Consider the following 26,674-nt stretch of genomic DNA (forward strand, 5'->3'; position numbering starts at 1 on the left):
ACACAGAAAACAATTCCCAAAGTTATTGGCTGTTGAGCAAGTAATTAGGCCAGTTCAAAACATCTTTTGTGTTTGAAACAATTCCTTTAGCCAATTTTGCTAGGAAATTATACTGACACCACAAAAGAATTGCCAGTTAAATGAATGATACGCGTAGCCCCTTCACTGAGTGATAAACACGGGTACGCGCCTGTGTGCATGCAAGGATCCATCTGCATTATCCCTTCGCCAGAGACATCCTGCTAGAGGTTCAAAAATAGCCGCTCTGTTTACAAAAGAGCACAGTTTAGATACAGCAGATATACAGCCTGCTCATTTCTTTCTTTAAACACACACGGAAAGACTCTGCACCCTGGGTTTTGATTTACTGCAAGGCAGACTATATGCTCTGCAGCATCAACAATACCTTTCTGTATGAAGTGCTGTGACTCAGAGGTGAATTATGCTTATGACCAATTCATAACCATCCTCCATTGGGAATAAAATTGAGCCCTTGTAGATAACCTGACTTAATCTCCCAAAAATACAACTTTTAAAACTTTAATTTTCTTTCTATTTGGGCTCTTAGTACTCTGGTATAATAACAAAAGCTACAATTATGCATGGTTTGAAAAGAAATACACCAACTTCCAAACCTTCCACATAAAAAAAAAATAAAATTAAAAGAAGGTAAACAGTGCTTGGAAAGTTTACTAGCTTATTAGCAAAACACTGCATTATGCTCATCACCACATCCCTGTTCAAACAGCAGTGATGCGTGTTAAATGAAAAAAAATGGAAGTAACATTTAAAGTTTGAAAAATGCATTTACAGAAGCCAGTGGAACAAATCATACACGGGAACTTTCTAACTGGAAGTCCTAGCTAGAATAATGGTATGAATATGACCCTGATGGAAGTTCCATAAAGTATCCTCATTCTCACAGAGAAATTCTTACAAAGACCCACTTGCTATAAATTTGAATTTCCTAAATTCATTGCAGATCTGAGAAACCAAAATGAAATAAATTACCACAGTCTGACACCATCTCCTTCATCACAGTAATTCCAGATTTCAGTATAAAAGCCATTACTTAACTTGCACGCCATAATTTACACACTCTTTTACACAATAATTTTTGATCCAAGAAAAGATTCATTTTCTTTTTATAATTATCTTGTGTCAAAGTCTTTAACCTTTTCATCTGAAAAGCTAGAGCTGGATTCCTTCTGGAAACATATGCCCACAGCTGAGCTCTGCTGTGCCGCAGGACGATGCTGGATGTCCCCAGAGGGCTGGAGGGGAGAACAGTCAGTGGCACAAGGCTGCGGGGCGAGGCAACACCGAAAACCGAGGCACAAATGCGACTATTGAAAACTGCCCCAGTCCTGTGCAATTCCACGCTAATTTCACAGTCCCCTAAACCTGAGAAAAGACAAATAAATCACCTATTTTTAACAGAGCACATGAGCGCTTCAGTGTTTCCACAAACATCCCCCTAGAGCAAAATGACCCAAGTACAGCCAGTTTGAGCCACGTACATTGGTGAATTAAGCTCACTGACCTTCTGGATTTCTCCATGAAGAATATATTATTATGTAAACCTTAACAGAGTGCACCAGTGTCACCTACAATCAATTACCACCATCAGCTGTTTTCCAAACACTCCGCAGCAAAAACATTTATTGTAGTGAAAAAAACCTGCGTCAGTCCAACGCGAAGTTCTAAGTACAGCACGACATCCACCTAAACCACAGCGGTGCGCAACTGCTACTCGGTTTGCATAATTTATACAAATTGCTGTAGATTCGATCATTAGCATTTTGAGAGGGAAGGCTGGCGTGAGCCCGAGCAGCAGGAGCGCATCTGGCCCAACATGGCGCCCAGGCCACAGCCAGGCAGCAGGCACCTGCCGGGGCATCACGCCCTTCCCGTAACACTAACTCAAGGTATTTCACTCTGGTGCTTCTCTAGCATTATAATAAAAACAGAGCAAACCTCTACCTTACTAAAATTTAGAGGAACTGAACCAGCCCCATACATACTTGCCTTCTGAAAATGGCACCTTTTAGTCACGGCTAAGAGGCCTGGCTGGTTCCAGCAGTTGTGGTCTCACTTTGGGGTAGGCAGCCGACAACACCCCAATAAAGGAGTTTTCCAGGAAAAAAGCCACTGGGTCTCCACCTTTGCCCCACGTTTCGCTCCCTGCTGTGGTGCTGGGGCTGAGGCCGGCCCCAAACCCCTTAGTCCACAAGGTCCTGTCACGGCAGTGGGGCCACATTGAGCCACCCCAACCGATGGGCTCCAGCCCCGGCCAGGCATCCCCTCTTCTCGGAGGCAGTGACAGATGTCTCTGCCTTTACTCCTCCCAGGGCCCATTAAGTGGCACTTAAGGGGAGAAAAAATTGGAAGTAGAAGTGAAAGGGCCTCAGACCATTAAATACATCACATGGGCTCGCGCAGGTCTCGCCAGTGTCCGATGGAAAGCTGTTATGGACCTCAAGGAGAGCACCACGGCGCTTGTACCAGCCCAAACCCCCTGAAACAGCCTGTCCACAGGTCTGCCCCAACAAGTGATTTCTCCAGTGCTAAGGGAGGAAGACATTTATGTTGGGCAGTAAAACAGCAGTGGCCACGATCCACGGCGAGAGAGACCTGTGTCCCCGACACCACCACACACTGATCTGGCTTCAGCCATGCTTCAATTTTCCCTCATTTTATGGGAACGCGCACCAAGCGCACCAAGGGTGAGGGAGGTGATTTTATATGACTACATGGTCTGTGTGTACCTCCTTCCAGCTCAAGTTGTCCAGTAAAATGAAAAAAACTATTTTAAGTGATACAACAACTACATTCCCAATTCCTAAGAAAGTGCCACTCCATTACGGGGTCAGCAATTAGCTCTTACTTCAGGCACCTTTCCTGCCTGAGGAACACACTGCTCATTTTTATCCTGTTTCCAATTTACTTGCTGGCAGAGGTGCACAAGAAGTCTCTAGCAATGAACTTGCAAACCCACCTCGGTATAAATTTCCTTTTTGAGAAGTTTCAATCTTGCTTTATCAGAGACCAGCGGCTGTGCTGAGGAAAGCCTATAATGATTTTCTCTTTTTCAGGCTTATTCTAGAATTGCATCTATTTTGGGGTTTTGTTTAGATCTGTCGCAGCTTTCATACGGTTGATCATGTTGTTTTTCTAACCCGCCCTGAACATCTGTTGGCTCTTTCGGAGGCTGCATAATCCTGGTTTTTTTCCTCTTATGTATTCCACTGCTATCAGCTGGCTGTTATTCTTGTTTTTATTTTTCAACGTACATTTTATTTCTTTTAATTTGAAAAAAAAACAATTTTTAAAAGCACCGATTTCTTTCTGGCCTCATCTTATCCTGCACAACAAATTCATACCTGGCACTGCTTTTGTTTTGTTCTGCTGGTTTGTTGGGTTTCTTGGTGGTTTTTTTTTGGTTTGTTTTGTTTTTGGTTTTTTTTTTTTTAAAGACTGCATCAACGTAAAAAATCAGCTCGCAGCAGACCTAAAGGTGGAGTGAGAAGACGATGAAGGATCTTGTTTTCTTAATGATAAAAATCAGTACTTATAAAAGATGCCAGGCTGGCAGCCCTGCAGAGAACAGAGCATACACCGTTTAACCACAAACCAGACACACACTCTCAGCAGGACCACTGCAAGCCCTGAAAGGGGAAATAACAGTCAAACCTTGGCCTCCACATAGGGGCTGCCAGCAAGGGCAATAATTAGTGCCAAGCGTGGGGGTGGTTTCTGTGACGTTGACACTGGGATCTGTTTGGAGCCTACAATTATTTTGCATAGCCTAACAAACAGTTATCAGATGGTAACAGCTTTTGGTCACTACCAGGGCTGGATGGCATTCAAACCTAAGAGAGACACGTATCTCCTCAGCCAACAAGTCTCCTTACCCAGTGATTATAAAACAAATAAGATTTTGAGGTTGACAAGAGTCCCTTTTAGCAGCATTTGGATTATAAAATTGGTCTGACTCACTGCAGCGTATTGCTCACTCTTAATTAACAGAGCTGAACTTTGTACATGTCTAGACTTCCTCCTGCAGAATGGCAGATTTTGGCCTTCATGAATATCATTTGAAGTCATATTATTTACAGAGCCTTTATTCATTTCAGTCATTTGTTTCAAACATATTTTCCACAGAAAGAAAAAATGCACCAACTGCTGGGCCATTTAATCCAAACTTAACAGTTTAGATGTTTTATTCAGCATTTTAAAAAGGATTGTCTTAGGGAATTTTATGTGCTGCATTTCTAATGTTAACTTTACAGATTGTAAAGTGCCTTGGGATGCACTAGCATGAAAGGCATTAAGGTACTGCAGGATTTAACCAAATGTGTATTGCACTAAAAAGAACCTTTTATGAAAGCACATACAGATAAAAAACACAGTAATGTTAGTGTTTATTAAGAGATGCTCAGATTTATTTCTTAAAGCAAAACAATTTTCTTCCTCCACTGGCAAAAATGATCCTTTTCTAAATTAAAAATTTTTCCAATAGTACTGACATAAAATTGCTGAACTTATATACTTTATGTGAAAATATATTTTCCCATATAAAAGTTCAGTCTTTAAAAAAAATAATTGGGATTCACACTGAAAAAAAGCTATTTTTTTCTGTTTTTAAAGTAGATAAGCTTTAGGATTTCTAGTTTGTGGGTGTTTTTTTCTTTCCCCCCTGCTAGTTAGTAGTCTGAACAAATTAATTAACTATATTAATTAGCTTGGCTATTGTTATAGGATTTTACGGGTACAAAAAAGGATGAATCACACATTTTGATCCATGCTTCCTGTTACTATCAAAAAGTTGCATTTCAAATACAAGAAAAAGCTTGTACAGCTAAATCCCTTGACACGCCTGGAAATCACAAAGTAGGATTGTACACCAATCACTTATGAGAGAGGATTTAATGTCAGTGGGTGAAGTTCACCACGGCGAGGAGGAACAGCATTAACACAGACAGAGCAGCCTTATCAAGGAGAGGTGGGGTACTGTATCAGGCTTTATCTCCACCCTTTAAATCGGAGGGTGGATGTGATCTTCACCACCTCCCTCCCCGTATTCCACCTTTGTAACACCCACGTACTCCAAGCTCTGTGGTCTCAATCCAGAAACTATTTCAGTCTGTTAAAAAAATATCAGTTGATTTTAAAAGGCTACAGATAAAGCCCAAAGAAACTGTCATGGATTTCAACTCATAGAACTAAACACAAGATCAAAGTTTAAGTGCAGAATATATACATTATTCCAAAAAAAAAAAAAAAAAAAAAAAAAAAAAGTAACACTGCTGGAACTCCTATCACTGTGACATCAGAAAACAAGCAACAAAAAACAAGCACTTTATAATGCCAGATCCACCTTTTCATTAAAATTACATTAAAAATAAAACATGGTGAAGAAAGTTAAAAAGCAGCATATGACTCCTACCAAGGGGGGAAGGATTAGTTGTCCTTTGCATTCCGAGTATGAAAGTCAATATGACAGTCACAATACATACTCAGAGCTTCAGATCTTTTTTGAATGATAGGAACATTTTCTCAAAGGCTTTCAGTTACAAAATAGCCCTCAGATTTGTTTCTCTAGAGCATCTGTAATCCAAAAACATTTCTTACAAATACAGTTGAAAGCATTCATTACAAGTGAAAACTTTCAGATGACTGGCCTGAAATCCAGTAATATTCTCCTGTTTAAAGAAAAAGAGTGGAGCTATGTCTTCCAATTACAGTGGGTGATAAAACTGAATTAAAGGAAGAAGATACTTCTTTAGGTAATGATGCTTTTTAACTACCTATCTCTCATGCCTTTCAAGTACTATGGCATTTTCAGTTACACATTTGTTGCACTTTGTTTTCACACAACTGTCTTTTCAACCCAAGTTCAAAGCAAAAATCAACCCATACAACTTAATTTACATTTTCACTGTAGACATCACATCCCCTTCTCAGTCCATTCCTCAGAGATGTGTTTCCTTGTGAAGAAAATCCAGACAACATCGGTTAGCAGAGTAACATTTGCCAAGTCACAAAGACCATGTTTCAGTGCCTGTGAAAGGGAAATACTACCATCTACATATTTTACACCTGGGTTCAGCCACACTTCTCAAGCGCTTTGTGCATGCAAAAGACAAACAGTTTCACCGAGCAACAAGCTACATGTCAGACTGGAACATGTGATTGTCCTTTTCCTCTGCTGGACCCCAAACTGGCAAACCTGTAACTTCCAACCCTTGGTTGCTCCCATAAAATGCACTCTAAGCACTGTTAAAATCCTGAAACAGATCTGGGTCTTACCAAACACATACTCATCCACCTTTCTACTACTTCCTATCTAACAAAGATGTCCACCAAAAAAGGCTGATGGAAATATTTCTCCTCTACATCACTGGACGTGCCAACACCCCTGTTCATCAGGCTGCCAATCGAGGCATGACTACAGTTGGTTAGTTTTACTCTGATGTGGTGTAACGTATAGTTGTTACTACAAATATGGCCCCTTACTTAAACCCAGTGTTTTGCAAACTATGCACCTGTGTAACAGCAGAATGGCAAATGTGGGGACTCCATGAAGAGCAGACTTGACTCCCAGATCTGATTTGAGCACCACACTGAATATCATTGACTGAAACTGCAGCCACATACAGCATCTTTTACCACAACCTCTCTCTTTGTCTATGTATTTATTTTACGCTAATCATTAAAACATCACAGCACAAAGTGTTGTATTATCTCTGTATCCATCTCAATATCTATAATTACTTTCTCTTTTGTAAAAACTAGGACAGGGAGTTGTATCCCTCAAAGATTACAGATACCCATCTTCCTAAGCCTGACTAAGCCTAAACACACAACAATTATAAGATGGTAAACAGCAGTAATTGTACACTAAATGTCTTTTTAAAGAGCCAAATGTGCACTTAAAGTTTAACTCCCACTCACTGCTGCTCTAGAACAAACAGTAAATTAGTGAATACAAAACTAAAAACTTTAAAAAAAAAAAAAAAGCCCTCCAGCATGTTCCTCAGGCAGGAAGTAATTGCAATTTTTTCTTTTTTCTTTTTTCTTTTTTAAATTTGTACACATAATGCAGGATTGCTTCAATAAAACACTGCATGTAGTAAAAGCACGTGATGATTTTGTAATCCCAAATAAGGAGTAACGTCTGGTAATTACCATGCATTGACAGAAAACGGAGTATCCAGAGATACCAAGCCACCCTCACCCCACAAATGAGTTCAGCTGCATTCTAGTTTCTCAACAGCCAATTTATTACTTTATATATTTTAAAATAGGGGTTTATTTGCACCTGTATGTCTTAGTAAAATGCAGCTAGTTTCATGACCATTATAAGCAACTAAGGCTTCCTCTTTTCACTGGAACAGGTGGCATGCACAGGGCAGAAAGCACACAGCTATTTTTATCCTGTGTGCATCAAAACGAACTCTGAGGTACCACTCCAGCCCCATTCACAGTGAGATCACAGAGCCCTGAAACTCTGCACAAGCCTCGCGATAGGTTTGCCTTTTGTCGCGTTGGTAGGAGATTGCTTTGGGAGTGTTTTTGAGGGAGAGTATTATTAGCAAGAATAATACAAAAGACAGTCCCTAGCAAGCATGATTCCGATTACAGTGTTTACTGGAGGGAGAAGGGCAAAAAGAACTAAAACATTCTAAAAAGTAATAGAATGTAGCTGAGAAATGAAATGCTGCAGCATATGTTACTGTTTGACAGCTCTCCTGGCAATTAAAATCAAGAGGTCATATGCGCTAATGGCAATGCCTAATTATGGCATACATGAAATATACTATAAATATTCCAGCATTTCCAAAGAACATCTGTGACGTTTACCACATTTATCATGTTTGCTTCTTCCCTGTCCATTTCCATGTCTACACTTATAACACTGAGCATTTAAACACTTCCTTAAGTCAGGAAATGTACGGCAGTCTTCTTTTGCCCTTCTCCCAGGCAAAAGAGCAGCTCTTTAACACTGATACTGTTTTGCTTGGACATATGAAGGATATTTGAAAGACCTCAAAGTATCTTCACAACTACCAGGCATGCCCTAAACCGCCTCTAAAGCCAAGTGTATACTACAATATCCATTTTGCAAACGTGGAGAGTGAGGTGAAGAGAGATAATATGCCCAAAAGCCCAAGGCAGAGTGCCAGTTCTAACTGGAACTCCACATTTAGTCTACAGCCATTGGTTTGGTTGTTGTTGGTATTTATTATCCAACATTTCCTACTGTAATAGCATCTAGAGACTAAGCAGTTAGGCCACACTACTCTGGGCCATGCAAATATGTGACGAACGACTACGCAGGGAGTTCACTGTAATACAAAAACTGCAAGAACTAATTGCCCTTGCATAAAGTATCAAAGGACAGGGAGAAAGGCAGAAGATATTCTGAAAACCTTAAGCTCTTCTATTTTAGGAGTCAAATTTGAACATTTTAAGCCTCCCCAAAATCTAAGGGTTAAAATACAGATACTTATTTTGTTTTAAAGCTTGCCTTTACTCTAACACAGCAGCTAAGCAAACCAGCACCTGTCACGTCTATTAAACTATTCTCTGTTTAACCAGAATTTACATTTAGTTCAGTCAATTAATATAAGCCTTATCAGGTTCATGATAATTAGCACACTTATTAACAGCAGTAAGAACAGCAGAAATGGTGTCAAAAGAAGAGCTTTGTTGTAGTTCTGTTGTTACCATCAGAGACTCCTATCTGATCTTACCTGGTGATCTACTTACTCTTGTATTGCCAAGGAGACCCACTTACTTTGCCCTTAAGCCAGACAAATTACCGTGACAAGAAGCAGACTTAGGGTAGCTTCCATTCACAGATCATTTTAAGTACTTTACGGGTCATGTGCTGATAAACTACTTGCTTTACCAATTTCTTTTGGCTTATCCACGGCTAAACTGTTTTAGTTGGAGAGGAAGGTTGCTTTTTGTTTTGTTTTTCTTTTTCATTTTTTTTTTATTCCTCCCTTGCTGTTTTAGTTTAACCATGCATGTGTTGTAAAGTTTGTGCCATTATAGTTAAGGGCTGTTGGACCAAAAAAACAATTTTAATCAATAAGGTCAAAAAAAAAAAAAATACCCATTTTTGCTTTCCTTTGCTTCACAGATATTGTTAAAGCGCACATTAACACATGCAGACTTCTTCAAGGAAGTATCACTCAGAGCAATCAATAAGGCCACTTTTCGGTAATTTTTTTTAAGATAGTCTTTTAATGGCATTAAAGGGCAGGTACAATTTAGACCCTTCACACGGAAGATGCCCTCTCACCTGTCAGCCCAGAACTTTAAGTATTTTGATGAGACTTGTCAAATTCCAGATCATTTTTTCTACACACACATTTTTTTTGACTTTCTCTTGAGCTGCAGGGTCATAAAGGTATAATTTACAACGCAGAGTAGTGTTTTAAGAAAACAGTAACTCAAAGCATAACTGCTGATTTTTTTCCACCAACTTGAACTAAGCATTTTCCTTTTCTCTTAAACTCTGAACCATTAAACCACATCATTAATCCAAATGATTTTGAGAATAAGGATAAGAGTTAACATTCTTTGATAAAATCAGCCACTGCCTTAACAATAAAGGGAGTATCCTTCAAGTATGCTGTCCTTCACTTATCACTGTTCTTAACTGTTTAGCATCAGATAAGACCTGGAAAAAAAATGAAATCCATAAATTGTACTGAGTGGCAATTTATACAGTCAGGCGTGTGATTTTATAAAAGGCGAGACAGTGCTATAAACTAAGAGTCAAATCAGAATTTGAACCTTAATTTTAGATTCCTAGGCTTTTCTATGTCCAAGACAGACTGCTAACATTAGTTTAATATTAATCTGGTTTTGTAATAGTACCTACAGAAGCAGGGACAATTTGATACAAACTGAGTTGAACTGTAAGTAAAGGTGCTTCCAGGCTACATTTTTAAGAACATACTTGAAAGACGGACAGAACAACCTGATATTTTCACGAATTCAAAACAATGAGATACTTAAGACTCTATTCACACACACACAAAAAAAAAAAAAAAAAAAATAGAACAGGAAAAATGGAGACTTAAATGTTTCTAAGTGGGAAAAAAAAAACCCATACATTTTCCATTTCAAGTGTCAACTTTAACACTTTACTCCTGACACACAATGAAAAAAGTGCTTGTATATAACCCAGCCATGCCAGCAGCGAAATGAATCTCCGGTCTGTGCAATGATCTAAGAAAATCTGAATGGGCATATGGGAACAGCTCATTTTGCAAGACCTCCAAAACCAACCTACTGATAAACACCGGAGGGTGCCTGACTGCCTGCATACTCACATGCCTATTTGTTGTTATTCTTATTCATTACTGAGTCATTATTATTATTTAAGTGCCGACAATGCACTCGTGAACCAGAACAGATGCAAAATATCCTGTGCTAATGAGAAAATCAAAGCCTTTCTTATATTAGCAATTTCATATTATAGGATCTCTTTATTTTTGCCAATAAAGCACAACAGTAATTAATACAGCAATATTTTCTTATTGTTCACGAGTAAAGCAAGTAAAACTGCTCAGATTCTGCTTTGGCTCTCCCCCCTACCAGCACAAAATACAATAAATACTATTGAAGAATTCCTATTAAGACAAACAGCTGCCAAATAAAATACAACAAAAATCTCCCATAAAAAGCTGTTGTCTGTTTATTCAGAGATACAGTCAGTACTCCTCACAGAAAATAAACAGTGTGGCACTGCTCTTTCAGATTTAAATACTTATGCTGTGTCTTATTGCCGTAACCTTCTCGCAGGATAATTTGTTAACTGAGTATTGGAAGGTTGCATTAGCCTTCAGTGTATTACAAAACTCTGGGTCCAGCATCAGCTCACGTTCTCGAATAGCAACCAGAACTGTATGTAACCAGCATTTGCATTCCACTCCTGAAATTATGCTACTACATATATGAGAAAGCTGACAAATACTTCCATATTTTAATAGTTGTGCACACAGAAGATGCCAGGTTTGGCCATTCTCCAATAGCAGTGATGGACGCGTGCTCCAGCCATGTGCGGGGCTGACTCCCCCAGCAAGCTGGGTTTGCTGGGGAGGAGGACGATTTGGGATGGCTCCCTCGGCTCCCAAGACACCTGCAAGGCCCACCTCCCCCAGTGCCGCTGGAGCCACACACCAGTGCACACTGGAGATGCATCTGCTTCTTATGACTATCCATTTTTACAGCAAGGTCAGGGATGAGAGCTGCTCCACGCGTGTAGGTAAACCTGCTGCGAAGGATACTTAAATTTAGCTGAGGAAAAGGGCACTGTTCATGCAGTAACACCAAATGGAAACTACTTGCTCTCACCAACCCATGCATACTCCCCAGATTTGGCCCCAAAAACTACAACGTAGGGTGTATCTCCACCTCAGCAAACTCCGTTGCCCTTTCCGGGAGCATTCTGCGTCATGGGAATGTACTCACGACCAAAAACACTTTCGTGACAAGTAAAGGGTTTTTTTCCTCAATTTCAGTAACGAACACAATTTAAGCAAAAAATGACTCAGCTGTGACTGTACGGCTCAGTCAGTGAGTGCACCGCTGCTGCAGAGAAAATGGCCAGCGCGGAGCGAAGAGCCAGGTCCCACTGTCATTTCTGCTAAAACAAAGTGGGCTGGTGAACGACATGTGATTCGTAAAGTCTCATTCAAAAAGCTTGCTGCAGTCAGAGACAGGCCCAATACTGCACTGGGAGTCAAGTGGGAATCATCCCGTACTAACACCTGGGCAACCCAAGGTTCCCCGCAAGGGCAGAGCCCAGCACAAGCCCCCGCTGCCCACCCAGGCCCTAACAGCTGCTCCCACCGCCTTTGCAGCCAAAGCTTGCAAGTGGCTCCCCTGCTCTACAGAAGAGGCTGACTACACATTTTATATCAAAATACTCCTACTGATTCAAAGTATGTGGGAAAAGGAGCCAAGATTGAAATGCCAGAGCCAGGAAAACTGCAACATGTATCAACAAATGAAAATGTGAATGAAGAAGATTCAGCAAGTCCTCAGAAGGGAGAACCGAGATCCTCAGAATCTGCTTTTCTGACTAAAAAGGCAACTAAAAGAGCTGGGTCCTACCTCTCTGCTCAACATCAGACATCAAGAGAACCTCATGTTCTTAAGAACAAGTTTGTCCCTAAACACTTGATAGGGTTATATAGAAATGGCAAGAACCTTAACTACAAATAAGAAAACATCTATAAAAAGATCATCTGCTGCTCTTTAAAGGTCTATGTGAAAACAACGGCCAGTTGTAACAGCAGCATCCTGTCAATGACACACGTTTAAACAAAAAGAATAAAATACAATAAGTCAACATTCCGGCAACAATGGATAAAAATGCCCGGATTTGTAATTTCGCATTAAATATTTAGCTTAAAACCAACCACCATGCTTTTGAATTAGTGAAATGTTTTAAAAACCACTGGAACCATGACAGATGAGTGACAGTTGGGACAGTTTGATCACAACTGACAATTCACATTTAAGTTCAGAGGAATGCTCAACCTTCGTGTCCTCTTAAATCAGCCATAAGTCAACATGCGCTTACCATTAAGCTTGCACTCGCATCCACTGACATAGGCACCCTCACAGTAAAGTACTGCGTGTACTTAAATACCTTGCTGAATCCGGCAATACATGCATGCGTGGCCATGCTGCTAAAAGCCATCATTTTCAGATTTTTGACAGTCACCCCTTGCCGCATCCCCCATTTATTCCTGGCTGGGTATTTTCTTTGCCAGAACATTTATAAGCCCTCGTTATTACCCCCACAAAGCTGTGACGCAGTCTTAACCACAACTTCGAAAACACACTGACATTATAATATACAAACATGTACAGAAGATATACACACTCAGACACACCAGGGGATAAAACAGACTGGGAGGAAATGAGAAACTTTATGTTACTGTCTTTTCTAATGAGATAGAAAGTGGCAGATGTAAAGATTTCATTCAACCGACAATCTCTTTTATGATATGAATAAACTACTAAAACAGATTTAATCCTTTATAAAAATCAGATTATAAGAAGCAGACAAAATCACAACTTTATTCAATACGCCATTTTATCCAGTGTGACTAATGCATTATTTGTACGAAGTTAAAGTGGAGCGTTGGAAAGCTATGAAATAAATCAAATGCTCTACTTTATGTAATCTTAACAGACAGATCCCATTAGGATTCTACTATGCATAGCTGTTGGTTAAAATCATTGACCAGTATCCTTATAAATTAATCAACTGAGGTAATGCTGGCTTGGCTGTCATCATTTGCTCCTAATCTGCATTTAGAATTCACTTCAACTTTTCAAGCCCTTTGGAATAGGTTTATCAATTCTCTCGCCCTTGCTTCAAGACATCCACCTAACCGTTAATTGTTTACAAAAGACCTAGTACAATGGAACTGTATCATTTATGTTCCTTTTCTTTCCACAGATATTAGAGCATATATTGACACTGCGTTATAATTAGTTAGAAAGATATTAAATCTTAACCAAACATTCTGGCCTGCCTCAATTTTTTGATGAGACCTTTTATCATTGAAGTTGAATTTGCAGGCAGATTGTGTGAGTTTACACAAGTAAGAATCGTTAAAAAATCTAAAATAACCCTGATCTGGTTGAAATGCAGCTAACAGAATACTCTTGGTTACGGAGAAAAATACGGGAGAAAAAAGCCTTCTAGATACCAGGTTATTTGTGGAACTCTAATGTGTTTTCAAACATATGACTTCAGTGTTACGTCTGTGTATTTTATGCAGTTTCTAGTCATGTTTGTTAGATGTCTGCATGTCATGTACTGCAAGATTCATGAGCAGTCTACAACCAGGCAAAATTCTCACGCAACAGCTTGTCTTGGGTAACAGGGAAAAAACCAGGCAGAGTGAAGTGACAGGAAAGCGTATTATTTATTATCCTGATGAGGACAACACCTAGTCATGGTCTACGATCCAAACGTGCACAATGCCCTGCTGATGGGGCTGTATGATTCTGAACAAGCACGCAGGTGTTTCCCTACACAAATAGCAAAACCCTCTTTATGTTCCCTAATCTATGACCCCTCTATGCGCCCACTAAAGAACAGTCAGTTTGGGCAAGGGCTCTTTAAAGACAGAGGGAAAGACAGAACAAAAATATTGCAATAGATTGCATAACGTTTCTGTAGCTCTACCACAGAGTAGGTAAAGGTCATCTTCTCCAGAAATGGAGTAAGAAAGCAAAGGAAGCTCTGGCTAAGTACTTTTTAGAGTTTACTAAATCAATGAAAAACTTCAACAGGCTGCAGTGGCCTTTAGCTCAGCCCTCTAGTGCAACTTTACTGGCCCACAGACAGTTATCAAAGCCACGAAGACAATACTTTAGTACGTATGCTACTAATAATCTCCTAATTGCCTTAAAATGATACACAGGATTTCATCAAAATTCATTCCCTTCTTCAAAAGCCCATTCTTAATTTCAGAACCAAATTTCACCAACATAATCTATTAAAATACATATGTGCAAATATCTCCTGCTTTTCTGGGACATAAAAACAAACACCATCAACTGGTTTTGCTGCCTATTTTCCCTTGAACCTTGAAAGAAAGGACCTTAGAACAAAAATTTTGCCTCTGTATTTTTATTTTTTATTTTTTACATCACAAAGACGTGCTCTTCCTAGTGCTTGCTAAATGCAACACAGTAATTTGTATCCCCAAGTGGTATAAATAGAAAATATGTTCAGTCTAATAACATATGTGAAGCAAACTCATGCCCAGGGTTAACCAACAAAGCAGCGGTCTGCTAGAAACAAAGGCAGCTGGCTCAAAGAGCAACAATGCTTCTGAAAAAGCGTGGATGTACTATTCAGTGAAGCATCCAAGACATGACGTTTACTTAAGCTACAGCTGCATATACAAAGCTTTTCTATAAGACCCGGGAAATGACAAGTCTTCTGGAGTAACAAGACCATTCTGTCTCCAAAGGTCCATGGCCTTCACTGTCCAGCTGAGAGCTGGGTAAATCATATCAAATACGCACACTGTAATTAAATTCTGCCCTTTGGAAGAGTTTCTCCGCTTTGATTACCTTTTCTTGCAGATAAGCTCTGCCCAAATCCTACCATTTCTCTTTACGGGCTTGCCTTTCCCCTACTAATATATCTGCCTAGGTTCCTGTCTTGCTCTATCACCATAAACATTCATAAACATTAAGGGACTTAACCTCATCACACCCCTGCGGAATAGGAAAATATACCCATCAGAGTGGGCAAGCAGTGAACTGGAACTCCGCTGACAGCAGTGCTGACCAACGGCCAGTTCTTCTGCAAGTCACTTGGCTCCTCTCTTTCCATTCCCCCATGTACGAGAAGGAGTAACAACGACGACTTCTCTGCAAAATGCTTCAGTCTACCAATAAAATTCTGAGATGTTATTCTTCTCACTTTACAAAAGGAGGTAAAGCAGAGAGACATAAATCAACTTTGCTTGAAAGGTCTGTGGCCAGAAATATCATCCCATTTTTCTAAACATGTGTCTGATATCATCAGCACAAAAATTGCATCCAACACAGGATCTCAATGCATAAGCTATGCCATAGACAATCTGCGTCAATGTTTGCTCTTCCCGTAGGTAACGCAGTACAAGCAAGCTAGTTAAGGACTACATAGCTAAAGTGAAGTTCAGACTAGAGAAAATGTCAAAAATAGTTTCCAGCTGACCCCCAGGAAGATGAAAAAAGTGAACAGAAACACCAGATAAAGGTAAATACACAGCTGGCCCTTCTCTTTCATGCTTTCCACCTGAACAAAAAAAAAAAAAAAAGGGGCAAAATTACCAAAGATGTAAATGTCATTACCCCACTTTGACAGACACAAAGAGACTTTCCAAAGGCAGTAAAGCAGCTAGTGGCAGAGTCAGTAAGTGAATCCATGTTGTATTCCTAAATATATATTCACCTTGATTTAGCAAACTTAAAAAGGATGACAACAATTTTGCCAAGCATTACCAAAACAAGCAAGGCAACTTAGCTCCTTCTCCAAGCAACCGCTACCCTCAGCCATTGGCCAAGGCCTCAGCCCCTCCACCTATCCCTCTTTCAAAGGCTTGGTGAAGACAAATGGGCCTTCCAATGTGCAACGAAGCATAAAGCCATGAAAATCAAAGGGCTGCTTTTTGAGTAAATATGAGCTCCAAAGCCATTGTCCTCTCCCACAGAGGAGATCTATGAAAATGCTTACTATAGCATATGCACAGTATTCTTTACAGCTCTGCCTCCCTGCTGACCACCAGCCCCAGGGCCCAGTCCGCTTCCCATTACAATCAGCTCCACCACACCCACTGACTTGTATTGGAATTCTTTCAGGGACCCTAACTAATGAGTTTTTAAACACTTGTAGACAGAGAAGATAATTCCTCATCATTATTCTTCATAGGAAACACCAGGAAGAATGTCATTCCATTGTTCCACAGGAAAGAAACTGGAAGAAAAATCACCCCCACATTCAAAAGACCAGCCCAAAGTTTTTCTACACAAATTGGCTACCCCAAGCTATGGGTGTCTCACCTGAGAGTCCAGGACAGGGACCTAATTAGCATGCCACCTTCTGAAATTGAGCGCCCTGAAATCATCTCTCACACTGGCCTCTATGCAGACAAAGAGGTCCACAATCAACAGTCGTATATTCTTCCAAGTCTCCAATACTACATTCTCAAATATAACCACGGGTACTGACAGCAGCATAGAAACAGACTCACCTAAACACCGTATTACTGTAGGATCTTAGTTTCCCCTCATGACAAGAGACTAAAATAAACGGGAACTGGCAACCTTAATGACATTTTACATTTCCTGATTTCATATTTAAAGCTTTGCATTTGCTTTCTCTACTGAAAGTCGTTTGCTTTTTTCCTCACAAGTGAAATCTTGACCTAAACCAGTGATACAATAAAGGATGAAAAAAGAATAAGCAGACCTACATAACGGATTGTCACTCTCAGACCTCAGAATTTGTGAAGCCACTTTCTCAGCAGATGACAAGCCACCAAGTACTGCTCCATTTTCACCCAGTCTTACTTTTAGGTGCCTATCACTTTGTAGGTAGGATGCAGATACCATCACCTATCATACACTTGAATGACCAAGAAAACTTTTCAACTACAGTCAAATCCTGACAGTAGCCAATGTAAAGTGTCATAAGGAAAAAACGCTCATCCCAGTAGTAAGACATCTGCAGGTTTGAGGCCCAGGCACTGAAAGCAATGTAGAGATACAGAATTTACTTATTCCGCAACACCATGTACACCCACAGGAATAAAAAAAATAGCTATTATAATACTTGTCAAGGGAACAACTGAGTAATTTTTAAGTTGGTGCTCTATCTTGTTTTCTTCTTTGCTGGTTGTTAATACTCCACCCCATATAAAAACACATAATTATGAGTGGGCTATTCATGTCTTACTATAACTGGTAGCTCCATGCAGCATCTGAGTCAGGAATCCGATTTGCTGACTACAGCTCCTCGCTAAACAAGACACTGTCCATAGTAAATGGCATTTCCCCATTCCCTGTGTCACGTACAATGAAAATCAGCTTCCAGTTGTGGCATCATCTCCAACTCTTCTTAAACCTCGCCATCTCAAATCACCTGGAATAAGGCCTCTGATAATCTCCAGTAAAAAGACACAGATCAACTGCTGAGGTCACATAAAGAAAAGGAATTTCACAACTAAGAGTTTTCTTCTCTCGGTGGCTTGATTTGAACACATTCATAAAATGTCATTAAAATGTGATATAAAGTTTTACAGAAGAAGAGAATCCTGACTAGACCTTTGTTTAACAGTCGTAATAATTTATGGTGTGGATCTGCTACGTACGAGTTGAAAAACAGCCTTTTCGTGATAAAACAGTTTATAACAGCTGGGAAGTTAACTGCAGGAAGTTTTGGTTTATTCCCTTACCTCAGCTCTCTGGTTCCATGTTATTTTTTCAGCACTACAAGCCCAACCTTGTAAACCCATCATACTGAATGCACTCAACAGCAGCCTTGTTGAATTACGGAGCAACTCACAATTCTTTTCAAGTTTCTGCGAGACTAGGCTCCAGCACAGAGGTTTTGAAAACAAACCCCCAGCTCATTCCCCAAAATCTTCACTCACAAATGCAACTTGGATATCACATGCCCTTTGTGAGACTCTTTGGTCAAACAACTGCATCGTTAGAAGCTATTCAAAATGGAGCTTAAAAGCTACTGACAGCGTTGCCATCCTTCCTCTCATTTTTTATCTCTGCAGTTGTCCCTTACTCAGGGGTAACGTACCTTCTGACCTCTGACCAAAGCTATTAGAACAATTTAAACAAATATTTTGATTACAAAGCATCAATATAGAATATTCAGTAACAATAAAAGGATGGAAGAGCTGTCTTTTTGAGTCACTGTTGTGACTTCCTGACTACATTATATTATGAGTGGTCTGGAAGATTACACTAACTTGACATATTACTGGATTTCCTATCTTCCTTTTCAATGCTTAAGAAAGAATTTGTAACATTGCAAAACCCAGAGTTGTGGCACAGTTTCAGTTTTCAGTGTTAATAGATGTCTGAAGGCTTTATAAAATCTATTCTGTTAACTGCAAGCAAGAGAGAAGATTCAAGCTTTCCCCTCCATTTTTCTTCTCTTTCTTCTCAAAAGAAAGGCAGTACATTTGAATTAGACAGGTTCAGAATCGGGCTCTGTGGAGTTTTTCCACATGCATAGTACTAGGTGTGTGCAAAGCACCTTGCTGATCCTGGTCATTAGAGCTGCTCCACATTTCACGAATGTGGGGCATTCATTTGGGCCTTTTGGCCCATAACAGGGTCAAATCCAGTACACTCTGAGGTCAAATGGGAGCATCTCCATTGACATCACTGGCTACTGGCTCAGGCCCAAACTCAAGGAAGACATAGGTACTTTATGGTATTTATTGATTATAAACATTTATCAAGCATCCGGGAGCCAAATCTTTCAAGTCCCCTACACAAAGAAATTCCATTATCTCAAACTAAAGGCACAAGGGAAATATAGGATGAGGTCTACCTGTTTACTTGCTTATTCCACATATTTCATGGGTTCAGTGTATAAAATGTTTCCTACAATTCTTCTAATTTATTTTTTTAAAGTGAAATTTAATATTTGCATTCTTTCCAGCTGCTGAAGTATTTGTGCAATCATGTAGAACTGCTGGTAGATTTCAGGCAAATGGATGCGTATTACACAGTCAAAAATAACATCAGTTTCCATTACCAAACACATGGAGAACTGGGGTTTAGTCATTAGTAAAACACATTGCGCATTTTGGGAGTGATCAAGAACCCATTTCAGTAACACCTGAAATCAGCTTTGTTTCAATAGGACTACTAGTGTGCCTAAAACTTCATAGCTGCCTATCGACCCTGCTATATTAAGGCCCATAAGTTTTTTCTAAGTCTTAGAACCAATTTTGTCCCATCTCACATGATGGTAATTTTGCTTAACTCTGACAAAAACAGAATTTGGGCCTCATACCACAAAAAAAGCACCACAACACCCCTTCCATGACATTGGAGCATACTGTCTCAGTCTTAAGAAGCTCAAAAAGACCAGCAGTGTCCACCCATTTCTTCAGAGATCATTCAGTATATTTATTTAACTTAATGCTTTAGCGAATGTCACGGTTTCCCCTTAAATTATTTAGTTAAATTCCAGGTTGCAGTGACAGTCTTGTCAGACAGACAAAAGGAATAATTCTGCTTGACTGAAGGACCTGCATCATAACAACATCTTTTACTCAAAAAGAAAATCCCAAACAATATAATTGGCATTCACATACAAAGCGCTTAAATGCTCTGAAGTTCTGCCTGGCTTCAGAACAGCTGAACAGTATCTGAAGTATCTACTCTCCAACCCAATTTGTATATTGTAAAAGTCATTAAATTCTTGAATGAATCATTAGGAAAACAATTCAAATGCTGTTAAACTGATTGTAATTTTGCCTCGTAGGATAGATGTGAGCTTAATGTTTGCAAACGGCCAAATTCTTTTAAGATTTACACTCCATGGAGTTCAATATCAACCAGGGAAGAATTACTAAATCAGGATGTACATCGAGTACAGGTTTTGGCCCAAGACTATTTTTGGTCTTTCTCAGCTGCTTGTTTTGACAGCATCTAATCCCCCTCACCCACCCACCAGCAGCCACACAATCTATCCATTTACACTTTCAAAGCAAATTGAAAATGAAACGTTTTCAAATAATTACTCGGGGACGTCTGTAATCCAAATCCAAAAAGTAACTGCAATTCAACTGTAATATTTCTCAAGGAGAAGAAAGGGAGGGGGAGAAAAATCTTACAGAAATCCATTCAAAATGTGCTGTCTTCTATACTAATACTCTCACCATCACCCCCAGAAAAAAATTATTGGGGGGGGGGAGGAATCAATCTAATTCCCAAAGAGCCTGTTTAATCTACTTCACACATTCCCATCAGAAGCACAACACTGTTTCCACGTTTCATTTAGCGAGCTATTACAGACCCCAGTGAAAGAATAGGAACCGAGAAGGTCTTCTGCAGAGGCACCAGGCAAAGAGGGAAGGGGGAAGGTGGGTGAAGGAGGGGAAATACCCAGGGCTGGAACTGAAACAGTTCACCTTTGTCTGGAGAGCCGGATCACCCCCTCCAGGTTGAGGACTATGTCGAAAGTACACGCTGCTGTGGCGTGCAGGATGGTTTTGCATTCATACAGGAGAGGAACCTGGCCCACAGATGGCCTGTTCTCAGCTTTGTCAGCCACAAACAGACCTTTGAACTTTCTATTTATATAACAGTTTAGTGAGTTTAAGCCTCTTCCTGTATAACTGGCAGTTTGCTGGTTTTGCTGTAATTAGGCTACTTGTGATACATAATATAAAAAAGAAAAAACCCAAGAGGCTTGTTTCTCTGCAGTGAGAAGTCTTCCTCATCGCAACCACGCAGCTACGACGATACTCTTAGCTGCTGATCTTATTTCCCTTTGCCAGGTTTTATTTTATACACCTCAATATGCATTTTCCCGCTAAGTATTTTCTCAACTTCCCCTTTTGTTTTAAAGATTGGAGGACTTAAAAATTATTAATACCAACGACAATAAATATAACATAAACCACGAATCTCTCTGCCTTTGTTTGTGTTAGCGAGGAGCTATATATTCTGGGGTGGTTGGGTTTTTGTTGGGTTTTTGTTGTTTCCCAGCTGCTGATTAATGGCACCACCTTACTCCATAAGCAGGTTCAAATCTAGCCACACGGTCCCAGGACACTTCAAGATTTCATTTACTTGGTTACCACAGACAAGCGTGGAAAGTGATTTAAAAGATGAAATTTGATTTTTAACAGCAAGTGGTCCCCTTGGTGCACACAGGCATTCAAGCTTTTCATTATATCCATCTCCCTTCCTTTCTCCCTCATAGACTGGCTCATATTAAATGCAAGCCCAGGTGAATGTTTCTCATTCATCCAGGAATCATAGCAGACTTTAGCTTTGGCCCTTTCACATTAGTCAGACTTTAGATTCATTTAAATTGTTGTGGTTGGTGGGGTTTTTTTTCAGCTTTTCAAGTTTGGCAGAACCTCTACTGGGATATTTGTGGGCTAATTTTACACATTTTACCCCCAAAAACCCTACACCAACCCTCGGCTACCCTCCCAACCGCATTCTTGATGAAGGTTCAATGAAACACCTCATTCTTACACCACTGTGATCTCTCCTAACATGGGAAACTGAAGGGCTGATTCTGCAGTTTGCATCAAGACAAAGCTCCCACTAATCATCCGGAAAATGCCAGGTGAGAATTTAAGAACACATGTAGTGGCAGCACACGCTGTAACTCTGACAGTTCTTGACAAAATATGTTCCAAGAAGTGACACAAAGAGGTACCTCCATTGGAGGAGAAGGCGGGGGGGGAGAATTAACTGTATTTTTCCCATCAGCCCAAAACTTTTGGGGAGTCATTTCCTGATATAATGACAACGCATAGAAAGTGTTAGCTTTACACCTTTTCACTGAATTAAAAAAAAAAAAATCTCTGCTCGAGCTGTTTGGTTTTTTTACATATACATTTCTCAGGCTAACTATGTTTCTGTTGTACTTTGCATACGGATAATACATACAAACACCCACACACACGCTGTAGGCCTGAGCTTGCCTTCTTGGCGATTGCAGCACAGATTAGCAGAAGTTTTGGGTTTGCAAGGAATGCAGAAGCGGGTCTCTAATTGCCTTATAAATGCTTGTGAAACACGTTTTACAAAGGCCAGCTTACAGACAGGAGGAGAGAGGACAGTTTCAAAATAAGAAGCAGCAATTCACACATCATGTTATATATACTTATTTGTAAATATTATGAAGTAACAATGCCATATTGGATACACAGACAAAAATTAATAAATCTTGATGGGTGAGCATACATATTCCTGCGTGTGCGGAGATGATGCATGTATGACATATTACATATATACATGTATATATTTTATGCATAGATGAGCTAAATTCAACTCTCTTTAAGCAACACAGCTACTTGTCAGAGAGAAATCTTTACGTGCACAATAAAATACATGCAATGTTTGTGTATACATGTAGATTATGTACCTACATATTATATACATGTGCATGTCCACAGATTTATTGGATTATTAAAAGCTAAATCCAACTTGATCTCTGCAGTAAGTAATTGTGTGCGAACGCCTGTGCCATGCAGAGAGTTTGTGTAGGTATCAAACACTTTGAAACAGTCAAAGTAAAAACGTTCTTTCCTCATGGACCCTAAAAACACTAAGCCAAATAAATTTCACTGTATGAAAGCAAACAAATGGAATTTCTAGAACGAGGGGCAATATGTTCATGTTTTACAGAAAAACAGAGGCACAAGAGTTCCCTTCTTTCTGATGCACATCTCTAAATCCACATAAAACCATAGTCAAATGAAAGTAAGTTATTAAGCAAACATTAAAACTCAATACCTATAATGTGCTTAGTATTTGAACTACACCCACATATTGGGTTGTAACAGCTTCTATTAAATTAATGATGTTACCCACACTATAAATTAGGCAAATTGTATGCAAATATTATTTGAGTAGTAATATGGTGGTTATCAGTTGTCTGCAAAATAAATTAGTGTAGCAGAGTAAAGATAGTGTGGTAGAAGCATAATATTTAATTGAGCACTAATTTTATTGTGATTATTACTTTTAAATAACAACAGCATGGTTATTAAAAGATGTAATACGATGGTTTATGCAGAGCTGATAAAACATGCACATGATCCAAAATGCCTGCTTACAGATTAATATTGATATAGTGTAATTTACGGTTCCAAGGATTTACTCCAAACTGCTGTAAAATAGAACGTGACAGGTATTTGGTTCTGATTATCTCGGATTTGCAACTATAGCTGTTAGACTGTTTGGCAAAATGATAGTTATTAACTAAATATATTATCTTTTTCCTAGACATACCTTTATATTATCAACAAAGTAAAGTAAACCCTCTGCAAAACACGAGGTCCAAATGCACATGCATACACACATATAATCTGTGTGACATTTAGAGATTAGTATCGCAAAATACAATATTTTAGCCTCTCTCTTTCTTGGCAAACTGCACTCCAGCCCGAAAGCATTTAACAAAGCAGTAACCAACCACCGAATTTCACCGTGCATAGTTAAAGAATTATAACTAGATTTGCTAAATTGAAAAGTAAAGAAAGAGCCAATAAAAACAGTCAAAGCATAAGCATAATCTCATTAACCAGCCGGGGAAGTGACTAAATACCTACCCAAATACTAACTTTCCCACCTACTTGTCACCCATCGAAAATTCCTTAACATTCACTTTGGTAACAAGTTTACAATACACTTAAACAGATGCACCGACCCTTCCAAGGTGTGTTGAGCGATATAAACCTAAAATTCCACCCTTAAAAAAAATACAAATAAAACAGAAGTAAGAGGCAGAGGGGGGCGGGGGTGGGGGAGACCTGTTATAATATCACGGGGACTGATCTTCCCACTTCCAAAACTAACTTCAATTACGCTTCACCCAGACTAGGAAACCAGAAAAAAAAACAGCAACAGAAGCCCCCAGGCTGAGCAGGGGCTGCGGCTGAACTGTGCCACACAGCAAAACTCCAGCCGCGTTTCTCCCCCCGTGAAAGGGACATTGTCACTGACAGCAGTAAACACCAGCAAAGCCGCGATCCCGGGCCAAGCATCGCCCCGCCGGCACCGCGTCCTCGCTCGGGGCTGCTGCTGCTGTCGCGGTTTCAGCCGGCACCCCGGCACGTTTCAGCGCTCCCCCTTGCTCCTCTCCACCACCCGCCCCCCAACCCCGGCTCCGGCCAACTTCGCCCCCCGCAGCCGGCGAGCTGCTCCCCGCCAGCCCCAGCCCCAGCCGGCGGCGGAGCGTGGCCGGCCCCGGCACGGTTCCCCGCGGGCGCAGCGCGGACCCGCTCCCCGGCGGGCACCGGGCGCTTCGCCCCGCAACAAAGGCTACGGCACCGGGGGAGCGAGCGGGGAGGAGAGGAAGGAGGCAGCTGTGAGAAGGATGGAGAGACAGAGGGGGGAGGAAAAAAAAAAAAAAAAAGAAAGCAAAAAACAAAACAAAACCAAAAAAAAAACACCCAAAAAAACCTACCACTGCTGCTCTAAGTCCCAGTCCCTGAAAAAGTCGAATAGGTCCATAACGATCTGGTGGGGAGACTCAGAGAAGTGGTGCCCCCTCCCCGCCCCGCGCCGAGCCGCGGAGAGCCGAGCCGAGCCGGCGCGGCTAGGGCTGCCCGGCCGGCATGGGCAGCGGCGCGGCGGGGAGCGGCGGCCGCCGCGGGGCCGCCCGGAGCCGCCCGGGGCTCGCCGAGCGCCGCCGCCGCCGCCCGCTCCGGCCGCCGCCAGCAGCGCGGCGCGGCGCGGCTGGCTGCCTGGCTGGGAGAGGCAGGCACGGCGGCGGCGGCGGCCCTGGCGCAGGCACACACACACACACACACCACACAACCACACACACACACAGACAGACTCGCACACCGCGAGGGGAGGAGCCGGGGCGGCCCGAAGCCGCGGCATGGAGCCGGCGCGGCAGCACCGCCGGGATCTGGCGGAGCCTCGCAGCCCCCCGCCCGGGGAAGTTTTGCAGCAAAGGAGAAACAGCGGGGATGGGGATGGCGGGGGGGCAACGGGGCTTCCCGCCTCGGGATAATCTGAGAGCATCCTGGCTGGGCTGGGAGAGGGGGAGAAAGAAGAGGGGGTAGGGGAGAGGAAAAAAAGAATTTTTAAAAAAAAGAAAAATCAAATAGGCACCTATAATTTAATTGCCAAAGCCAACTCCTGTGAGCGAACCGACCTGCCTCCCGCTGGCACGAGAGGTGGCGCGGGCATGGCAGGGACAACGCTCAGGGTCAGCCGTACCGGGAGCTGCAGGATGGCAGGGGAGGGGGCAGAAGGAAGCGCAGGCCCGGGCAGCCCGGGGGGGGCTGAGCAAGACGGGCCCCCCCAGCGCTCCTGGGCTTTGGCTGCTGCTGAGCAGCCCCACGGGATGGCCGTCCTGGCCACCCTGCCCCTGCGGGCATCTGGCAGGACCGGGACATCCCGCAGCCACCCACCCGGGGAGAGCACGAGCAGGGTCGCAGACGGAGGAGGAAGGGGCCCACTGCACCCTCCATCCCCTTACATCAAATTAATTACTATCCAGGTTCACGCACCCTGCCCTCATGCTTTTGTATGCAACTGCCTTCTAAACAGTAACTAATATCTTGTGATTTTCCACATCCATTTCATAAATGTAAATTCCAAATACATATACCCACTAAGCAAATGAGCGCGTACATTGGTATTGTAAAGGCAAAACCAAAGCTATGTTCATTTTTACAGGACCAGTCACAGCCTGAACTTCCCTGCGTGCCAGCAAGTCTCAGGGACTTGGTGTTGGCAAAGTTTGAAATGCCCCTTGCTTTGGTGGGCACCCACCCCCACAGCCATGCCCCAGCCCCGGGAGGCTCACGCAGCTGGTCACGGTAGCCAGCTCTGCCACCACAGAGCCCAGGCTCTACCGAACCCTTAACAGAAGCATCTTTATGGGCTTCCTCAGAATTAAGGGACAAATCCAAGGTTATAAAGTGGATCGGTGGCAGAGCAGTTAATATAATACATAAGTTTTGCCTTCCTAAGAAGTACACAGTTGTTTTATAAGCGCTATTGGGTTAAAAATATTGCTGAGGAACAGCTGTGTAACCGTTATCAGTGGAAGTCAAATGTGACAGACTTCATCACCTTAGCTTGGGCTTTGCTGCAAGATGCACATTTGCATCGTGTGTCTTGTGGGGCCCCGAAAGGGCGGGAGCTTGGGCAAGGCTGCGCCGCTGACAGTCTGCACTCGCACCCAGCAAACCCCAAAGCACTGCTCCTCTCCCCGCGGCGGGCAGGCAGGTGCACGCAGCATTTCCTTTCTCGCATCTCTGTTTTCTCCACAAACAGACTCAAACGCGCTGCTCTGGGCCTCGAGCTTTAAAACAACATGAGTCAGGCCCCTCTCTCTTCTGTTTCTTATTTTAGCATCATCATTGGTTTTAGAAGCCCCATTCAA

At 41.6% G+C, this 26,674-nt stretch overlaps 1 protein-coding gene across 2 annotated transcripts in view; it reads right to left on the bottom strand.

The window, feature by feature from the left end:
* The window catches only part of AFF2 (ALF transcription elongation factor 2), a 347,591-nt gene extending 322,682 nt beyond the window's left edge, over positions 1–24,909 (bottom strand). Inside the window, exon 1 of one of the 2 annotated variants that reach the window (XM_054214075.1) lies at positions 24,737–24,909. In XM_054214075.1, the coding sequence (XP_054070050.1) occupies positions 24,737–24,783 (47 nt within the window). In that variant the 5' untranslated portion in view covers positions 24,784–24,909. The remainder of the gene's footprint in view (positions 1–24,736) is intronic. The other variant, XM_054214074.1, reaches the window with a different exon arrangement.
* Between the last annotated feature and the right edge of the window lie 1,765 nt (positions 24,910–26,674).

Source organism: Rissa tridactyla, chromosome 9 (genome assembly GCF_028500815.1).
Source record: "Rissa tridactyla isolate bRisTri1 chromosome 9, bRisTri1.patW.cur.20221130, whole genome shotgun sequence".
Classification (NCBI taxonomy): Eukaryota; Metazoa; Chordata; class Aves; order Charadriiformes; family Laridae; genus Rissa; species Rissa tridactyla.